Raw genomic sequence first — 20395 nt, forward strand, 5'->3', positions numbered from 1 at the left:
GTAATATGGCCCAAGTCACAAATCTAGTGAGTAGCAGAGCCAAGCTTTAAACCCAGTTTTAGTCTGACTCTAAATCATGGGTACTTTTCTTTCTTTTTTTTGGCCATGCCATGCGGGATGTGGGATCTTAGTTCTCCAACCAGAGATCAAACTCGTGCTCCCTGCATTGGGAGCACAGAGTCTTAACCACCGGACCGCCAGGGAAGTCCCTGGATACTTTTCTACTATGCTATGTTGCCTTCACAATTACGCTGATGCAAGTCTTTCCGTGGGAATGCAGATATCTAGAGAGAGCTTTTTCATATGGGGACAAGAGGGTACCAGGCAGGGTGATGATCGAGGATGGCTGAAGGCTAGAGAGTCAAACAGGGAGAACTCACCCCACAGTCAAGGGAGAAAGCACACATCGAAGTTGGAAAAGCAGAACTGAGGGTGACAAACCACCTTAGGAGAAGGCCGCACACAGAAGGCTGATTTAGAGTGAGGACAGCTGGGAACAGAATGGAGTAGGGGATGGGCTAGGGCAAGCGGTGTTACACTAAGACTGAGAACACATGGAAGAGTTAGGGTTCTGCTTTTGTGCCCTGCTGGCTGCACAGGCAGGGCACATCTGATGGCTTGATGGAGTTGGGTAGGACCAGATAAGCTCATCATATAAATCTTTACTGTAAAAAACCCAGAATGATGGGCATATAGATGGTGTCCAAATATAGTGTCTGCATTTAATTATAACTTATACAAGTGATCAGGAAAACATTCAGCTATTCCCTAGGCTGCCATTAATGACTACTGGACCAAGAAAATACACTAATTAATAGTGTATGACATGCACATACATGCACACACTCTGAATGACATGCACATCTACCATGATACCTGAAGGAGATGAAAGAAAAGTGTTCATCTTTAAAGAGGAAGAAAATTTTATCCAGGACGACTTGCTGCATTATGGGTATTACTGTATTTTTAACAATATTGCTAAGAAATGAAAAAAACAGTTCAAGAGATAAGAATGGTATAGTGGGATCTTGTACATAACATATTTAAAGAACTTGTAAAAGAAGCTGAATTTAGAATGAAGAAGACAGAATCCTTTCTTCAAAGGGGTTCCCAGAGGTAAATAAGCCCCGATGTCCTAAGGCATACATTATACATAATGAGTTAACTTCTCTTTTATGAATCTACAATGGTACTGGATATTTGGAGAACTGGAAGAATTAAGGAAATGGTCACTCATATTTTCCATGTTCTGTAGTTTCAGATAAGGAACCAGAGTTAACAAAGGCCAGGTCTTTGGAAATTCGGTATTTCTATAGGTTTTTATTACTTCATATTAGCTCCACTTTGGTGGGCTTAGAATGAGAAACCAGTAACTTGTAGTCTGAGGTTCTGGACAAAATCATATCTGCAGAGCCTAAGATCTCTGGAATATCATGATATTTTTCTGGAGTCAGACTTCATTAGCACATGGACCTTTGATTATTTCCAGATAGATACTGTAATACAATTCTAATAGAAGGCATGACCAGAGAAAAGTAATGGTGTAGTGGCAGATGGTACAGTTTAGGGGATCTGTGGTTGGAATGGGGAAAAATTGGCCTCTACAGGAAGCTGTGACTGTGTGAGGCCTATGCAACTATAGAACAGAGCGGGGTGGGGAATGGCCAGAGAAGTAGCAATTGGCAAAAAAAAAAAAAAAAAAAGAAGAAAGGAAGTAAGATGCTCTCTTCATGAAACCAGTAAGGGTCTTACATGTTTCTTTGGGTTGAAGGGAAAGCAAGTTAGACAAACAGCACAGACCAACACATAAATAGTGTCTACTGTCCTGAGATAATACAGCATTCCAGTTAAGAATGTGTGTCAACACGAGTTGGAATATTAGATGCATGTTTTTCCTTAACCCTTCTATTTCACTGCTTCTCTCTAAATGGAAGATCAAAGTGATAGGTCCTTTCTAGTGATACTCTAAGGAATGAATGAAATAACTTTACATGAGAACTGTGGCTATTAGCTATTACAACACGAGGGTTTAATTTCATATTATTTTGATTCAAATTCAGCAAATATTTCTGAGCAATTACTATGAGCAAGGCCCTCTGTTAGGTGATTTAGAACCTATTAGTTCACTTGATCTCCATAACAACAAACCCTTTAAGATGATTTAAAGATATTCCATATGAGAACAGCCAAACCCTCAGGCACTTAGCAACGCTTTAACGTTTTCTAACCATTCCCCATTTCCTGGTTGCCATTTGCTAGTTATCTCAGGAAAAGAATGGTCCAGGCATCTTCAGAGCATCTTTTCTTCCTCTCCTTGGCTTAGCCTCACTGGTTCTCCTGACCATTACATTTACTCTACCAGGTTGTGCACATAAAGCCAGGGCTACTATACTTTGTGGTGATGTAAGGACTTTACAAGGGTAATTTTAAAGACACGTGCGCTTTTGGCCATGAGGGCCAAATTTAAAAATCAAAACCATGTAACATTACCATAAGTCAACATGGCTGGATCCCGCAGGATCAGGAGCCCTGTGTTGAGCTGCGGTGGAAGGAACCCTAATAGAAACAGTCCTCGTTTCCTTCACCCACTAAGAGCGAGCAACTGACCTGCGCGATCCGAGACATGTTGGCATCGGCCACCTTTTGATACTAACTGTAATGTAGTCTCATTGTGTTTTCTTCTCATTAAACTTCTTCCTGTACCTCCCTAACCAGAGTGCTGCTAAGATACGGTCAAAGGAACACTTTGTGATTTAGCCAACTCTCTGTGGCAGCCATGGAAAGCATGGGGGTACATTCCACATCTCAGAAAACTCAGACGGTAAGACCAGTCCAAAAAATTCAAGACTGCTATAAAATAAACGAAAAACCTTGGTTTGTTAACAACTATAGTCAGAAACAAACATGGGGACTATATATCCATCCAGTGATATGACTACTTACGCATTAACAACTTAAAAATAAAGCCAGCTCCATGTCTCATCTATTAATGAGCTACTACCTAAGGATAATTCATCTTCCTATAAAATTCCTCTCATATTTTTTAACGTAACTGCCTGAGCCTTCACTGAGGCCTAAAAGCAATCTACACAGCTTGTTAGTAGAAAACTGCAATTTTCGTACCATCTGTACTTGTCTGTTACTGTAGAGAGATGCTACTTTTTATGTCCATGATTCTGATGTTACAGAATGGAAGCTGTGGCTTACTAGGTGGAGAAATTTACCATACTGCACCAAGCAAGGAAAGACACTGGGTAATGTGCTTGTCTTATTCTTTCCACATGGCGATTTTCATCACCATCTACCTCTCCCTCTTCAACTCCCTCCAAAATGCAAAAAGTACAAAATGCAAAATATTTATCGGCCTTAAAAGTCTCATTTACTTTGTGGACCATGTGGTATTTGCCTGGAGGCAGAATCATTGCCGATAAAAACAGAATCATTCATGGAGATGGAAAGTCCCACACTCATAATTTAGGCAACTGCCATTTAAAACATCACTGGTAATAAATTACAGAGCAATGCGTCAAAAGGCTATGCTCAGCTGTTGGTGGAGATCACAAAACTAAAGAGTAAGTATTTGCTTATAATTTCACAGGGCAAGGAAGTGTTTTTTCAGCCTCTGAAATAACATCTCCTGAGAAATCATCAGTGGTTTTTGACAATGAGCAAGTTTTTTGTTTTTTGTTAAATTAAGACTAACTACAACACACCCACAGCAATTACAAAGTGCTGGGTGCAGCAAGAGTTTCCAGGAGATGAGTATTTTTTTATTGAAGCATTAAGAAAATCTTTTTTTTTTTTTTTTTTGCCAAGGCTTTAGGAGTGAAGAACAACAAAATATTTAAGAATGTATTAAAATGCCCTTCTTCCTTAAAGCTATAGATTCTCTCTCCATTACTCTCCCCCAATACTCAACAAGTATTATTGGCTGTGAGATGCCACCTAACCGAAGTATTCCTACTTACTCTTACCATTTAAGGAACATAAACCAAATGACAATAGACTCTGGTACGTACTTTTGCTTCTTCAATGTTATTTATGAAATAAGCGAGAAGCAGTCTCACATCACATAGTGGATGTTCCAGAGACCAAAAGAGTGAGAGGATGCTGACATGCCATAGTGATGATGAAGGGAATCTCAAAGATGTGAAGGGCTGGAAAGTGCTAATTTTGTTATCTTCACCTTTCCTGTCTGTAACACACAGCTCCATATTCTGGAGTTTCCATTAGCCTGTGGATGGCACAAATAAAGTCTTAGAGCAGCACAAAAGAGCAAGGTAGGGAAAGATGGGCTTTCAGCACCTTTAGTACCACTTTTACCTCTTCCACCTTGTCTGTCCTGTTCCCCCATGGTCTCCCACCACAAAGTTACTCACGCCATCTTCTACATAACACAATACTTAGTATGAGGCTGATAAAGAAACTTATTCAATCTAAAGCTCCTATAGAAGAGAAATTTGTCTTTATCTCCCCACTGAGAGGCTCTTAGAGAATCTTTGAGTTAGAAGGATCCTAAGAGAACAGTCATTTATTCAAAAAGCCAAACAATCAATGACAACAACAATTTGCTTTCCTTCCATATGAGAGGCACTAGTTAGAAACCAGGGAAACAGTGATAAACAAAGCAAATAATAATACTAACAAATTTTAATGATCGAAAATTATCATACTGAAATTTTATATAGTGCTTTATACTCAAAGCAATATTCTACAAACAGTAACACTTACCTAATAAATTTTACGTAATTATGTAAAATAAATTAACTCTTACAATCCTGTTATACGCTTATGAGGTAGTGCCGCTATTAGGCCCATTTTACAGATGAGGAAAATGAAGCACAGAAAAGGTCAAGTAATTTGCTTGAGGCAGCACAGATAGTAAATGGTGGAGCCAAGATTTAAATCCAGGGAGGTGGCATTCCAGAGCCTGCTCTTATACATCACTTAACAACTGCCTTTCTCAGTCCCTGCCATCATGGGAGATTATGCAGGAATAATGGGAAGCAAACAGGTAAGTACATAAATATTTAGTCATTTAATATATACATATGATATATAAATAGAAATTAATATACCTAAGTAATATGACATGATATAATATAGTGGCAGAAAATAAAGCTACTAGGTAAGGGATATATTTTCAATGGGTGGGCGAGGAAGCTGTCCATCAGGAGATGCCATGTGAGCAGAGGCCTGGATGGAGCGAGGCTAGGTTTTCATCCAGCCTGGTGTTTTCGGACTGTGGTGCATGGGCCCCCCACCCAGGGCCTGGGCATCCTGTGGCTGATGACAGGGAGACTCTGGGTGGGCAGGGCAATGGGCTGCAGCACCCCAGTCCCTGTCCAACCACAGGAGCTCAGCTTCCATCTGGTCCAGATTTAGGCTTCCAAGTAAAATCTGACTCCAAAAAGAGTCCATGGCTTTACAAACAATGTTGTAGAAAACCACTAAGCATGCCCAACCTCTTTACGTCAGACACACTGAGAGCCAAGAGGAACGACTTGCTCCAGAGCTGCTGCTGATCCCAGCAGGACAAGAAGAGCATCCAGATTCCCCAACTTGGAATCTCTAGTGTACTTTCTAGAATACCGAACCGTCAGCTGTAACTCTCCTCCCATTCAGTACATTGTGTTCATCTCTAGAAGGTATAGACAAAAGGTTTTATCCAAGTGACTGTGCCTCTCTGTCTGGAAACTTCATAACCAAACTCCAGGCTTATCAAGAATTGCACGCATGCTCTTGCCTGTCTCCTGTATTTATTAAAGTGCCCCTACCTCTGCCTCTTATTCTACTTTATATTTTTCTTGATCTTAACCTATTATATCTTTTCTTACTCTGTCCCTGTACATATTTCTTACAAGCTATTGTACTTCAAATCCTTTGTGGAAGTGTCTATGTGCCTAAGGGAAAGGAGTACTTGCAGTAGGGGTCTGGCATGAATACAAATTTCTGAGTCTTCAAATAACTGAGATTCTAACGGTGGAACTTTGGTCACCACAGCAGACAAGAAAATGTGGGGTGCAGTCAACTTGCCCAATGGCCCTCAAACAATATAATTAGACATTCTCAACCTCATGTGAAGTTCAGACCTACCTCTTCTATGAAAACTCCAGCTGATAGAGTTACAACTGAGATTTAACCAAAGTCCTCAGTAACTCGTCTATTTCCAGCATGATATTCATTCAAGAAAAGCGCACACAGTCAATTTTTCCAAAATGAAAGAAAGAACAAAAACCCCATCAGCCCATTTTAATTCTAAGGCAACCAAAAACCTCTGAATCACTAACTCTGTTTCCCAGGATAAACAAACAAAAGGACCAAAGGATTAAACACTGGCCTATTCAAAGTTTGTGCGTCTGGTTTTTTCTTTTTAACAACAAAAAAGAAAAAAGCAAGCAGTGCTTCACCCTGTTGTCCATGATAAATGATGACACGTAAAAAGACAAATACATTTCAGGAATGGCAATCTGCTTCACAGTACAGATGGGCTTATAGATGACTCTTCCAATTTTTAATAATCTCCATAATTTATGTGTGAGCTAAGAAATGCAAAGATGTCTAGTGCGCCCCTTTGACTCAGTACAAATCACTTTTATTTACTTGGGCAATACTTCATGGTCCAGTTAACTTCCTAATTAAAGACAGCAGGATGCTCGTGTTCCATGCAAGTGGCATGGAAAACACTGTTTTGTGTGCAGTGGGTTCAGCTGGGAGTTGAAGCTGAGGAGAAGACACCACGGCTTTCGGCTGGTTTCTAAACCAACCAGAGACACGGCTCCTCTCGTTGTGACTAAATTGTCAATGGAGCCTCTTCAGACAAAACTTCTGCTTGTCTGCTATCCTACTTTACTTTATGTTGCCTCATGCCCAATCCAAAACTTCAACTTTCTTCCCCCTGTCTGCTTCTTCCCCAGTCATGCTCTGTTATGGTTAAAGGAAGAAAGACAAAAAAGAGGCGTGTTCTAGGAGACTCAGGCCCACCCTGGTGGGCCAGAAACTCAGCCTCCAGAAGCTCTGAGACGGCTATCTCTCGCCATTGAGCTTGTACACTATGTCAAAACCCACAGGAGCCAGACGACTAGGAGAAATTGGTGTAAATGAGAGAGACACAGGAAGTGAGGAGAAGTGAGTCATGAGTGACTACGAATTCTAAGAAGTCAACCTAATTTCTGGACTCCTGCATGATGAGATAGATACGTTCTCAATACCATAAGCCAGGGGCTGTGCACCCCCAAGGGATTTCAGGGGCCCATTATATAAACAAGCTACACAGGTGGGGTATGAGACAGTGGTGACTGATGGATGCTGTGGTACAGTGAAGAACAAATATGCAGCTCAAGGAGGCACTGTCTACTTAGCTCCAGTCCTTATGAATATCAAACCACTCCGACAGATTTTCTGGAGGTTTTTTGGTAAGAATCAAGAAATACAGATTTTTTTAAAATGTCAAATCTTCAGATATTTAAATATTAGAAACGAATTCACATTCAAAGGAAAACAATGTGTGAGGCACATAAACTGTATCTTTAGACCGGATTCAGTTTGCAACTTCTGTCATAAGCCTTCATGTCAATAGTTAACCTCATAGTGCATAAGGTGGGCCATGTAAATTACTTCGTTTAACCCTCACAGTAACTTGATAAAGTAGAGAATATCATCTCAGTGATTAGGTCAGCCATCATTAAGCTTGGTCCTCCTGCATTATCCACTGTTGTTTCCAGTTTCCCTTTTTTAATGCTTGTGAACTCTCTCAGGAACTTAATATGCTTTGCAGTAAGTTATTCCCCATGAGAGGGAAATGGCCATGTATAACTCAACCTATCGTACTAAAGACAGTGTCATGAGAAAATTAGTTACCACATACACTGTGTGTTGATGTGGAAGAAAATACTGCAATCCTGGATTTCAGTTCTGACTTTGCTGGGCATAACTTGGGTAAGTTCAACCTCCTTTCCGGGCCTGAGGGTCCCATACATTAAATGAAGTCACTGGTCTAATTGAATTCTTAGGGACTTTCAACTTCCAGAATAGATATGGCTTGTTAATTCAGGCTGATAGAATAAGTCTCAATTCACATCATACTAAAATCAAAATGGAATTTTAAAACTCAGCTTTCCATAAAACAAAGAGATGATAGACATAAATGTGAAAATCCATGGTGAGAATGACCAGCTCAGAGTTTCAACAAGCATATAGCAGTTTCTCAACTTTCATAAACATTGACAAAATGGGATACCCTCAAAATCCATTTTATAGGTGAAATTCAGGCTTTTCTAGGAACCAACACTCAGACTAGTGTTTATAAAAAAGCACTGGCATATGTGTGTATTAATCTTTTTTTTTTTTTTGTGGTACACGGGCCTCTCACTGTTGTGGCCTCTCCCATTGCGGAGCACAGGCTCTGGACACGCAGGCCCAGTGGCCATGGCTCATGGGCCCAGCTGCTCCACGGCATGTGGGATCTTCCCGGACCGGGGCACAAACCCGTGTCCCCTGCATCGGCAGGCGGACTCTCAACCACTGTGCCACCAGGGAAGCCCTAATCTTTAAATCTTTATTATAGTTTGCTTTTTTTTTTTATCATAAAATGAGTGAAAACGTCACTCCTGGATCAAAGGGTATAAACATTTTAAGGTACTTAAGATATATCAAAAACTATTTTTTTCAGAAAGACTACCAGTAATCTATGAGTGCCAGAGCCAGCAAAATTTTTAAGCAGAAGAATGAGAAAAAAAGTTGAAAGTTAGAAGAGTGTAACTCAGTGAAAGAAAAACTGAAAACTAAAAGCTATTGAATATGAAATGGGTTTCCTAAGAGATTTTCACTGAGTTTATGATTAAGTTTGTGAGTTTATTATTAAGAAGACATGCAAGAAGAGGATGCAAGACCATTTCATCAAACATTCAATGTTCAAACATCAGATGAGATGTGCACTACATGATGAAGATGTAGACGGTGAAAAGTATTGTCCTTGAAATCAAATCATCATCTGCCATCGTCAACATCATCGTCATCAAGACATGGAGGTGAGAGTGGGAGGGGCCATTTCTGGAACACTCATTTCATGTAAAGTTCTGTATTAAGCACTTAAACACTATCTTACTTATTTACAACCACCTGTGATATAGGTATTAATATCATCTCAGTTGCATAGGTAAGAAAACAAGATTTACGAAGTTAAGAAATTGTTCAAAGATCACTCATCGGTCAAACAGTGCACTGGTTGCCACCCAAATCTAGTGATACAGCACATGAGCTTGACCATGGTACTATACTGTCTCTTGGTACAGACAACTTCTAAGAACCCCATTTACATATGATTTCATTATTCTATACACAGCTTTTTCATAGGTAGAACATCTTAAAATATGTGAGTTTTTATAGACTAAAAAGTTTGAAAGACACAACCTTAAATTTTATATAATAATTTTCTGTTTTATTCTGTTAAAGTAAACTCATTTTTGTATCCCTCCTACAACTTTTCTTTCTACTCTCTTCTCTCCTAAACTTCTAAGTTCAATATAGCAATGGGCTAGAACCCCTATACCCACCCCATGTATAGCTTGAGGGGAGTACGGAGATAAATGCACTGTGCAACTTCCCCATTTCTGCAGGCCTGGCACTAGTATGTGCTCAATAAATGCTGCTTTCCCTTCTCTTGTCACTTCACATTAAGTTATGCAAAAGCACCATCTAGTTCCAGCATCATGGGAAGCAAGGGAAGATGCCTCTCTGAAGAAGCAGGGATCTGCCACTTTTGTCCAAAATGATATTTTGGGATGAAAGGTCTCCTAGCACTCATGCATTCAATCTATCTACTAGTAGCTTCTGTCAGAAATCTGTAGTTGTATTTTGCAAGTATAAAGATGCCTACCACACTGAAATGGGATTTAAATATAGAGTTTTATGGCATTAAATCCCTTAACTTTACAAATTTCTGTGCTAACGCATTCAAGTAGAATTACTAGGGACAGGGTGGTCTTTGGATGTAATAGTAGAATATTTAATTTAGTGTGTCGTTTTCAATCTATTTCCTGAGTGACATGATACTTTACCACTTAGAAGCTATGCGTCCATGTAGTTAAAGCTAGAGAATCCCAGGGCTTTCATTCAATTCCCAGATGGGAGTTTTTATAGAGATGAACATCTTCTCATTAATGTATCTTCCTAAGAGATTGCTATCACACTAATCAATTTGTAGTGACTTTACCAAGTTTGCAACCTTCAATAATGAAATGGATACTGTATCGAACATGGTGTGGATTGCTTAAACAATCTCAGCTCCTCTCGGATCAATGAAACACAAAACCAAAATGAAGTCAAGTGTTGCTTCATTAGTTATCCTCACTTAGAAGAGCTGTGTAATCTTGTTCACTGGACGCTGATGTCTTTTCAATGGGAAGAAGAGAAGGAGACACCCCATGAAAGAGAAACAGCTGTGATCCACGGCAAAGTGATAGTGCAGATAATTCTACAGAGAAGAGTCTTCCAGAGGTGGCATGTAAGCAATGGTCAGGTAACGTCAGAAAACAACAACAACAACACAACAGTAAGCTGAAGATGCCAGAGGAGAGAATAGAAAGCTACTACATGTGAGGTTCTCATAAGCATCATATGAGGCTAGGATTCAAGAAGCATGGCAAATTCTACTGGTTACCTGCTCACCAATCATTCCCTCTACCGTCATTGCTCCCATAACCCCCATTTTGTTCAGCAGACAATAATCCCTGTGTTTGAGGGAAGGAGAGTCCTACAGACTAAATCCCTAGCTTCTAATCTTGTTCTCTCGCATTAGTGAGAAGTTTGGATTTTATTCTAGGTATAATGGGAAGTTAACAGAGAATCCTTTGCAAAGGGGTGGAGAGACTTCATATTTGAAAAGGCTACTTTGGCTACAATTTGGATGATGCGGCTAAGAGTGAAAGGCAGCAGAGACAGAAGAGGTTATAGCAATGGTGCAGGTGAGAGAGGATGGTGGCTTGAACTGGGGGGTGACATGATGGAGAAGAGTGGATGGATACGGGCACATGTTTCAGGTAGAGGCCACAAGACTTTCTGGTGGATTTTAACATATATGCATATATGCATGTCTTCTTTTCTTCATTTAGAACACATTTATTTTGTTATCAGAAACATATAAGGCTAAAAGCTTTACGCATTTGCCATTTATTTTTTGCAAGGAAAAATACTTTCTGAAGAATAATGAAAAAATAGTGAATTTTAACCCTTCAATTTTCTTTAAACAAGGATTTGAAAGCCTTGGATTTAACTCACTGCTTTTTCGATATTAAAGTAAGTTTTTCATGATCATCATTACTTTTTAAGCTTCTAATCAAGTGTATCTTTGACTTGGGATCAGATGACTACTGATTTTCAGATAGGCTGGCTGACATATTTTCTAAGAGTCCAATTCCTGCATATGGGCCTAAGAGATATACCAGGTACCCTTTTTCAAGTCTTCTAAGACACGTGTCTCAATTCCTTTATATGATTATGATTCTCCACCAAGGAAACGTATTTCGGGATATTTTACTTAACACATATCAACTATTCTACCCCAATCTTAAAATCTGCTCTCTTGTACCACATGAAATCTAGCCTGAGCATTTACACACTTATGGAAATATCGCTAATATAGGTTAGAGGGGTTGGCAAACTACAGCCTGCAGCCTATTTTTCTGTGGCCCTTGAGATAAAAATGGGTTTTACATTTTTAAAGAATTATATAAAAAAAGAAAAATAAAAGCTGAAAATATTTAAGGAGAAAGATTCAACACCATAAGAAAGAAATGACCAGTCCAAATTAGTGAGATAAACTAGTTTAATACTAGTTTATAATAATAGTCTTGGTACTTTAAGCCAATATGCTACGGGTTCCCCATTAAATTTCATAATCACTGACTGGGTAGCTGAAATAATTTGCTCTTCTTGCTGATTTTAACATCATGTCTCCCTCCCTTTCACCAGGCACAGAAGAAAGTAAACTTATTGGCAATTCAGTAGTTGCACTCAGTTTCATGCAATTCGGTAGTTTAGATAGCACTCAGATAAAATTACCCACTGCATCAAGTTGCTGAATTTCATTAATTGCATCAATCGATGCACACAATAGAAATGATGCTTTGGGGAACTTCCATGTTATTCTTTGCTCACAGGTGGACGCGAACCAGTCCCAGGCAGAGCGAATACATTAATAATACTTTTCAACCAGCATGCTTCACCACCCCACCAAAAAGCAAAATTGAAAGCCAAAGAACAACCAACCCCAAAATATACTCAAAAACAAAAATTAATTTTGATAATACTGGTTAATAAAATCAAGGCGTCTAGGAATCACTTCCATCATGACTTTAAAAAAAAACAACAGAATGAGAGAAGGAGCTTTGGTAGGAGGCTGTGGGTTAACAGAGAAGCTTTAGAATTGGATTTCCTGAGTTGAAATCCTTGCTCTACTGATTCATAAGAATGTGGCTTTGGACAAACTACTTCTCTAAGCCTCAGTTCTTCAATGTGTAAAATGAAGGCAACAATAATCACCACCCCGGTGGACTAATCTATGAATTATATTAGATAATGATAATCTATCAAAGCAGCAAAGTGCATGGGGCAGAGCACACACCCTACTGTGATCATTTAGATACCATTCTGAGCACAGTTGTAATATATTAAATTGATTCTAATCAACCTTGGCTATATTGTCCAACTTCTTCATAAAAAAGAAATTTCTAGCTCTTTAGGACTATTTCTAAAGATGCCTTCGAACTACTTGACAATTAAAAGCAATAGCAAGAGTTTCTTGGATTTGTATAGTACTGAAGGCATTGCCGCATTTATTTTCTTGTTTTCTTTGCAGCACAATCTAGAAAGTTTGTTAATAAAGGTTATCACCTTCTATTTGGCAGGGATGGAAAGAGGCTCAGAGAGGTCATCTCATTTGCTACAGTACCACGGTGGTGATGACACTCAAGGTTTCATATTCCAAAGCATCTCACTTACCTGCATTGCCACCCCTGCCCCCAGCCTTCTGTACACAGCCAACAGCAAGATAATTTCCCCCAGATTTAGATTCCAGAGAAAGAACAATTCCTTCTTCTTGCAACAGAAACTTACTGGTCGGGACTGGATTTCTTTGGCGTAAAGAGGTTGCAAGAATTCGGAGTCTCCTTCTAGCTTTAGACCTTTCTCTGTGATTCTCAAGTTTCCCATTCCATCCTGAAAGAGAGGCACAGAGATAACATGGAAAATTCGATTAGCCCAAATTTCAAAATACCTTCAAAAATTGAAACAAAATTATTGCCTTCTTTTTTTCTTTTTTGAGAAGGTAGAATGAGGGGGCTCCCAATGAAGACATGATATACTAGGAGGCATTTTTCAGTGTGATTATGAATATTATCCTCTTTGTTCACTTATTCTGAGAAAATCTATTCCAAGCAATCTTGGAAAACTGAGCAAATTCTCCAAAGAAGCAAAATGTAAGTAATGCCCTCTAGTCATTCACTAGCACAGATGAAGGAGGCCCTTTTGACTAGGGAGTGGCGAGAGACTGGAGGCAGGAGATGAGCGGGGAAAAGAGAAGAAGATGATCTCCCAGGTTAAAGTAAAAGATCTGATTTCTGAAACTATGCAGAAATGACAAACTGGCAGTCTGTTGGTCTAATTCAACCTTTGGACATGGTGTCTTTGGCTCACAAAATATTTAAGGAGCCAAATTATTTACTAATATTTTTATTAATATTTTATTATGCAAATATTAAAATACATACCAAAGGATATGAAAATAGAAAGAATAGCAAACACCTAAGTAGTTGTCATTCATCTTTAACAATTATCAATTTATGGCTACTCTTATTTACTATAGCTACTACACCCATCTCCTTTGGTTAAATATAACCATAACGCCATTACCACACCAAAAAAATAAATAAAATAGCTAATAAATATTATCAAATACCCAGTGTCAATGTTCGAATCTCAATATTTTTCTCTTTATATCTGCTTGTTTGAATCAAGTTCCCTATTGCAACTGGTTGATATGTAAAATACTAGGTCATCTCCTTAAATCTCCTCAGTCAATTTCTCTCTCACACATCCACACACATAAACATGCTTTATTTGATAAATAAAACATCATTTTTCCAATAGCACTTCCCACAGTTTAGATTTGCTGAACATTCCCATAATTTCATGTCACGTGTTCTCTGTCCCCTGTATTTTGTGTAAGTAAACAGATCAAGAAGCTTGATAAGATTCAGGCTCAGTTTTCTAGAAAGAATACATCCTAGAACGGAATATATTAGTTTTCTATTGCTACCATCACAAATAACCACAAACTCAACAGCTTAAGACAGCACAAGTTTATTATCTGTATGTTAGAAGTCAGACCCAGGGTTCAAAGGGGGAAAATCAAGGTGCCAGCAGGGCTGCTACACTCCTTGGCCGCCATTGGCTGGAGGTAAGTAGCACCCTGAGAGCACCCTGAACCATATGCTCTCCAGCTCACCACAGTTTTCACCCAGCCTATTTCACTAAGCTACATTTTCTCAGACTCCTGAAGCTTCTCACTTGAGTCTATCATGTCTTCTCTCCAGCACTGCCATGTGCTCTGTACCTCAATACATTCAGTACAGACACAACATGGCTGGGGCAGGGGAGGGGCTTTGAATGACCAAGTGGAGAAGGAGCATTTTCCTCCATTTTTCCTTTATAACAGCACTTCAGCCTATGGATGAGAACAGAACTTTCCAGTCAATATTGTTGTTTCATGGATAGCAGGCCATCTATATATTTCTATTTTTGTTACTTGTGGGGACATTTCTGCCAAGAGAGCCCTAAACTGGGCATTTAAACCTAGTGTGAGGGGCAGTATGCTGGAGGGCATGTCCATATCACACTAGCAGCAGGTAGTACCCACAACAGTGGGAAAAATATTCACCCAGCACCCCCCACACACACAAAGGCTATATCAATTATTATGTTTTGGGTTATTCTTGATGATTTCCATTAGTTGGACCAGCAGATCTTTTCACAGAAATGTAACAGAGAAGAACAAACTTGATGCCATATTGAATCTATTCCTTTAGCTCTAACCCTTGTGCTCTGTTGCCTGTGCTTAGTCCTGCTGGCTCTGCACCTTTGTAAAAGAATGTTGCCTATAGCCTGAAATATATGGGATAGGCAATTCTCAAGGCTTTGATCTCTAAAGCTATAACACTTTTCCATTCATATAAAGATAAAAAGCTGCAGAACAGAAAATAACAAGTGTCTTGATAGAGGTTTATAGGAACGTTGTGACCAGACCCACATGGACAGCTGCAAGAACAAAGGATTCCTGCATCAAAAAGTTTGCAACAAGCAGCCACACTCCCTTCTCTTTTGGTATAAAATAAGCTTGCATTTTAACTCAGGTAAGAGGGTTCTTTGGGACGCTAGTCCACCATCTTTGACTGGCTTTCCAAATAAAGTCACTATTTCTTGCCCCAACAACTCCTCTCTCAATTTCTTGGCCTGTCGTGTGGTGGCAGTACAAGCTTGGACTCAGTAACAGAAACACATCCTACTTACATCTATAAGTAAACTAAACTGGTTTATTTTTTGTGATGTGTGTTTACCAAACAAACAAGAACCCCTAAATATTTTTAAATAAAAGATTATATTTGGGATAATTAGCAACCTGATTTCAAATAAATCTCCTTCCCCTCTTACAGTACACACATGAATCCCCTATTCTTAGTATTTATTGATGACTTACTATGTGCTGATTACATACTATACTCTGTGCTTTTCATGCTTTCATCTCATTTTCTTTATCGTTACTGAAACTACCATGCTACTTCTTGAATTTAATCATAAGGAAATAATCATATAAACGTGGAAGTATCTGCCTATAGAGTTGTTCATCACCGTGTCATTTTATAAAATAAAAAACATGAAAACTTAGGAACTAAAAGTTTCATGTAGAAAGGGTAAATATTCTATAATGGAATATGATATAGCTTTTGCAGAGGAACATTTAAGAACAGAGGTGAATATTCATAATCCATTATTAAGTGAAAAAAACAATTAACAAATGAATATATATGTATATGTCATGGCACTCTTACATAACTATATATACATATTCATATACATACTCACATACAATCATACATGCACTTAACAGGAAAAATTCTAAAGGAAATGTCCTAGGAGAAAAATTCTACAAAAACATAATCTTAAATGTTAAGGTTAACTATTTTTGCATGCCTAAAATATGAGTGCTTTTTATTTTCTTCTTTTTGCTTTATCTGTACTTTATAATTTTCTATAATCACCTTTTATATTTTAAAAAGTTATAAAACATTTTCACTGATTTATTTTAAAAATCAACCTTTATCAAAAATCTAAACTATGTCATATACTAAATGCTATACTTATATAATCTCATGTCATGTCCTCAATGATCCTATGAGATACTCATTATTTTCCTTATTTTACACATGAGAAAATTTACTGGTAAGTAACTCAATTATACAGCTAGTTAATGACAGAATCAGGAATTTAAACCCAACACTTTCTAATTCAGACTATATACTCTTACTCATTATTCTAACCCAATCTAATGTATGCAAAAATAATATATTTAAGCTACCTGCTGTATTTCTTAATGCCACTTTGATTTTCACATATTTGGTCAGTGTGCTCAGCGATTACAGAGAGGGTGATCTCTAACCCCAAGACTAACGCCATCCATTCTTATGGTCAAACACCTTTGTTCCACCTTCCCAGAGTCTAAAGGCTTTTTATTATAACCCAACTGCCTCCCATGCCCAGGACCATGAGCAGAATGAATCACCTGCTATTTCTGGAAAGCTGACTGTGTGCGTAAGTACGTGCTGTGAGCCATGGGGAGGGAGAAAGAGGGACGGTCCCTCCAGCCCGTCCTCTGAGCTGTTTGTAACACAGGTGGCAGATAGCCAAATAATAGTCAAGGCGATACAAGCAGCAACATTTGAGAAATGCTCATCTAATCCAACAGTCAATTAACTCCTTTGTAATAGTAATTTAACCTTTGCTTCAAAACCATTTTTTTAAGAAACTCACTACCAATTTACCAAATGCCTTTCATTTCTTCCATTTATAGACTCTTCCCACTCTTGTGCCTCATCACTTCACTTTTCCACTTTCCGTCCCAGCCCCTAGGTCTGCCCAAGGTATGTGGTGGGAAAGGTCTTTCAAATAGTGTCAATTATTATGATTAGCCTCTATTTCCAAAATATAATATAATGCAGACTAGAGTACCCAACTAAATATGTTCTCACCTTAGAATCTCTTTTATAGCTCTGGAACAATCACACTGGATTGTATTCACATTGAAACAGCTTGAGAACAGCCTTATTTGAAACCATTCCACCTTTAAGTGCATAAGAAGCTGTGGGTATTATTAAGATAGGAGTTTTAGGTCAGTTTTGAAACTTCCCTCCCAGTAAGATGCAGAAGAGGCATTTAGAAGATTCACAGTCATTCCCAAGGTAATTAGAAAGAAACAGACCATTTTTTTTCTCTTCAAATGGTAAAATTTTACTCTTCAAGGCAAGCATGAAGACTCTAGCAGCTGGCTAGCTGGCTTGACTGAGCCAGCACTCTTCAGCCAATGGTCCCAAAGTCTACAAAGTACACTTGGGACACAAGTGGGAAACCAGGGACCCACTGTCATCCCAGTGAGGGCAGGATCTCTGCTGTCCTGTATAGTGCCTACCCCCAGCCCAGCACACAGGAGTTTTCACAGACATACAAGGAGCAAATCCCATTATTTTGCAAGGCCAAAGTTAGAGGGGTCCCCTGTAAGGTCTTCTGGGGGAGACAGGGCCTGGGGGCAGGGGCAGAGGTGGGTGGAATCTAGGGAATTCCACACTCTGGGCTGGTCCAAGGATGATGATATTTGCTCTTTATCTGGCCCAGACTGTCTGGTTGGTTGGTTCAAATGGCCAGTTTCCTGCAAGATGAGTCTAGAATAAATAGAGATTTCAGAGTGGCAGGACGATAGACTGAAATATTAATTTGTTTCTTTCTTCATATCTCTCAGGCCGGACCCCAGCCCCTTCCATCACCGTTTCAAATAGGTTTTTGGGCTTTGTGGCTTAGAGATTTTGAGAGCAAAGCAGCAGAGGCAGCCTGAAAGCCATGAGGTTTCTTATCTTTTGTAAAAGGTAACTCTCATTAAATGGACTGTGCCAGGCATGTTGGGCAGGAAGTCAAGAAGAAGAGGAGGTATATTTCAACTGGGGATGCACAAGAGATCTGTGGTTACCATGAGTTCTAGAGACTATTGCCCTGCCAGTGTCCCTAGGAGGGGTTAGGACCACAGAGAGAAATGGCTGCAGGGCTCCAGCCTCTCCAAATTTTTCCTTTCCAGGAGTGGCAGAGAGATCCCTTTTCTAGACCTAAAGAGACCACAGATCTCCCAGCCATTGCCAATAAATGACAGTGACTACTGCTCCCAAGGGCCTTCCCATTAGTGCTGGGCAAAACACTGAGGTGTCCAAAAAATCCTGAGTGCTGTGGGATGCCCTGCTGGCCCTTGTGGGATAAGGGCTGAGAATGAGTATTATGCTCATTTAAAGAAAGTGTTATTTCTTCCTCCTTTCATTTTCCTGCTGCATCAGCATGGAACAGGTTTTTAATTCCATCAGCATATTTTCAAGCTTGAAGTAATGCTAGGTTCTATTTTAGTAAGCAGGTCTCAACATGAGCTCTTGCTGGAGCAGTTTCAACGGAAGGCATTACTTGATTTTGATCAGAGTGAAACAATTGTATCTATACACAGATTGCTTTAGCAGGCAAGCTTCAGAAGGGATGGGATTTTTGTTGGCTATACTCTCAGTTCCTACAACATTGCTTGGCTCATAGTACGTGCTCAGCAAATACTTGTGAAGTGTTAGAATGTCTTCATTCCAAATAAAGCTGCATTTTGAAAGGTGTACTGTGGGAATTACAAAGATGTTAAAAACCTAGATCCAGCCCTTGAGCAGATGCCAAAATATTACAGCAAGTGTTCTCAACCAGGGTGATACAGTCCCCCACGGGTGAAAACTGGTGATTGGGGGAGGGTGAAAAAAAATCGTACTCTTTTTGTATATAAAGCACAAGTATGCTTATGTATAGAGTACATACACAGCATATTTGTAGAATTAAAATTTCATGGCAGGGGTGTGGAACAATTAGGGGAAAAATGTTCTAAAAATGCTCTCAGGGGAAGGGGTGGCAATAATGAAAAAAAAAGTTGAGAAATATTCCACCAGAATGTTATAGATTTTGAGACTGCTCCAACTTTTCTATATTAAAGGTCTTTAATCTATAAATGGGCACCTTTGCCATTCCCATATTGAACCATCGTCTCTGTAGCTTCTCAGCATGGTAGCAGCACAGGTAAAGAGCAACCTCCTTAATGTAATATTTAACACCTTCTTCACCTGGCACCTGCCACTTCTCCAGCCTCATTTCTTGTCAGTCTCCCTTCACTCTGTCACAAAGCAGGCTAGCAGTTTCCCCAAATTCTTTCCCATTTTGAGTCTTCACAAATGTCCCTCCCTTGGCCAGCAATGCTCTTCCCAACTTTTCTGGCCCTTTCTCCAGTCCTTTGGTTCTAGTCAGATGTCTTTTATGGGTCTGGGGTCCTTCTCTGAGGTGCCCTCACACTTTACGAGCACCTCTGTCATAGCATTTATCACATGGCAGTACAACGATCCATTGACATCTGTGTCCTTCCTCTCGACTTCAAATTCCTTGAGGTGAGGGATAGTGCGTCACTCATTATTCAACCTTCCGGGCCAAGTATACTAACTATAACTAAGTGTCTGAGTGTAAGAGCAAAAAAGCAGTAAGCTAGAGATTGTTCAGAAAGTGTAACTTAATGCAAATTAAAAACAATAATAAACCTACCATTTCCATAACCACTAGGCAGAGCACTTGACTGACACATCCATGAATCCTCATGATAACTCTAGAGGGTAGGCACTGGTAGCCCCATTCCACAGTTGAGAAAATTGCTGTTCGGACACCCCGATGGTCTAACTGCAAAACTTAAGTCCTTCATTACCACACTCCATGCTGCACAGTTAAGCTACAACTGTTTGCCCAGCCCTGTGTTAAATGTGAAGTGACAAGGAATGAAGATAGAATCCCTGCCTTCTAGGAGCTTCTCATCTAAAGGACAAAACATGAGTAACACACACAGTGGCAAGGATGTGGAGATACAGGAACTCTCATATAGCACTACTGGGAACACAGTGTGGTGCAGACATTTTGAGAAAAGGTTTGACTGTTGAAAAGTTAAACACAGAGTTACCATATGACTCAGAAACTCCACTCTTAGCTATCTGCTCAAGATAAATAAAAACCTATGCTCACACAAAGA

General features: G+C 39.4%; 1 protein-coding gene across 3 annotated transcripts in view; it reads right to left on the reverse strand.

Annotated features, from left to right (window-relative positions):
- SGCD (sarcoglycan delta) overlaps positions 1-20395 on the reverse strand; it is a 745702-nt gene that overhangs the window by 537495 nt on the left and 187812 nt on the right. For all 3 annotated transcript variants that reach the window (XR_007476400.1, XM_004280990.3, XM_049707842.1), the window contains exon 3: positions 13114-13215. Coding sequence is in view for 2 of the 3 variants with exons in the window: in XM_004280990.3 (XP_004281038.1) it covers positions 13114-13215 (102 nt within the window). In the remaining variant the exon portion in view is untranslated. The remainder of the gene's footprint in view (positions 1-13113; positions 13216-20395) is intronic.

Source organism: Orcinus orca, chromosome 3, assembly GCF_937001465.1.
Source record: "Orcinus orca chromosome 3, mOrcOrc1.1, whole genome shotgun sequence".
Classification (NCBI taxonomy): domain Eukaryota; kingdom Metazoa; phylum Chordata; class Mammalia; order Artiodactyla; family Delphinidae; genus Orcinus; species Orcinus orca.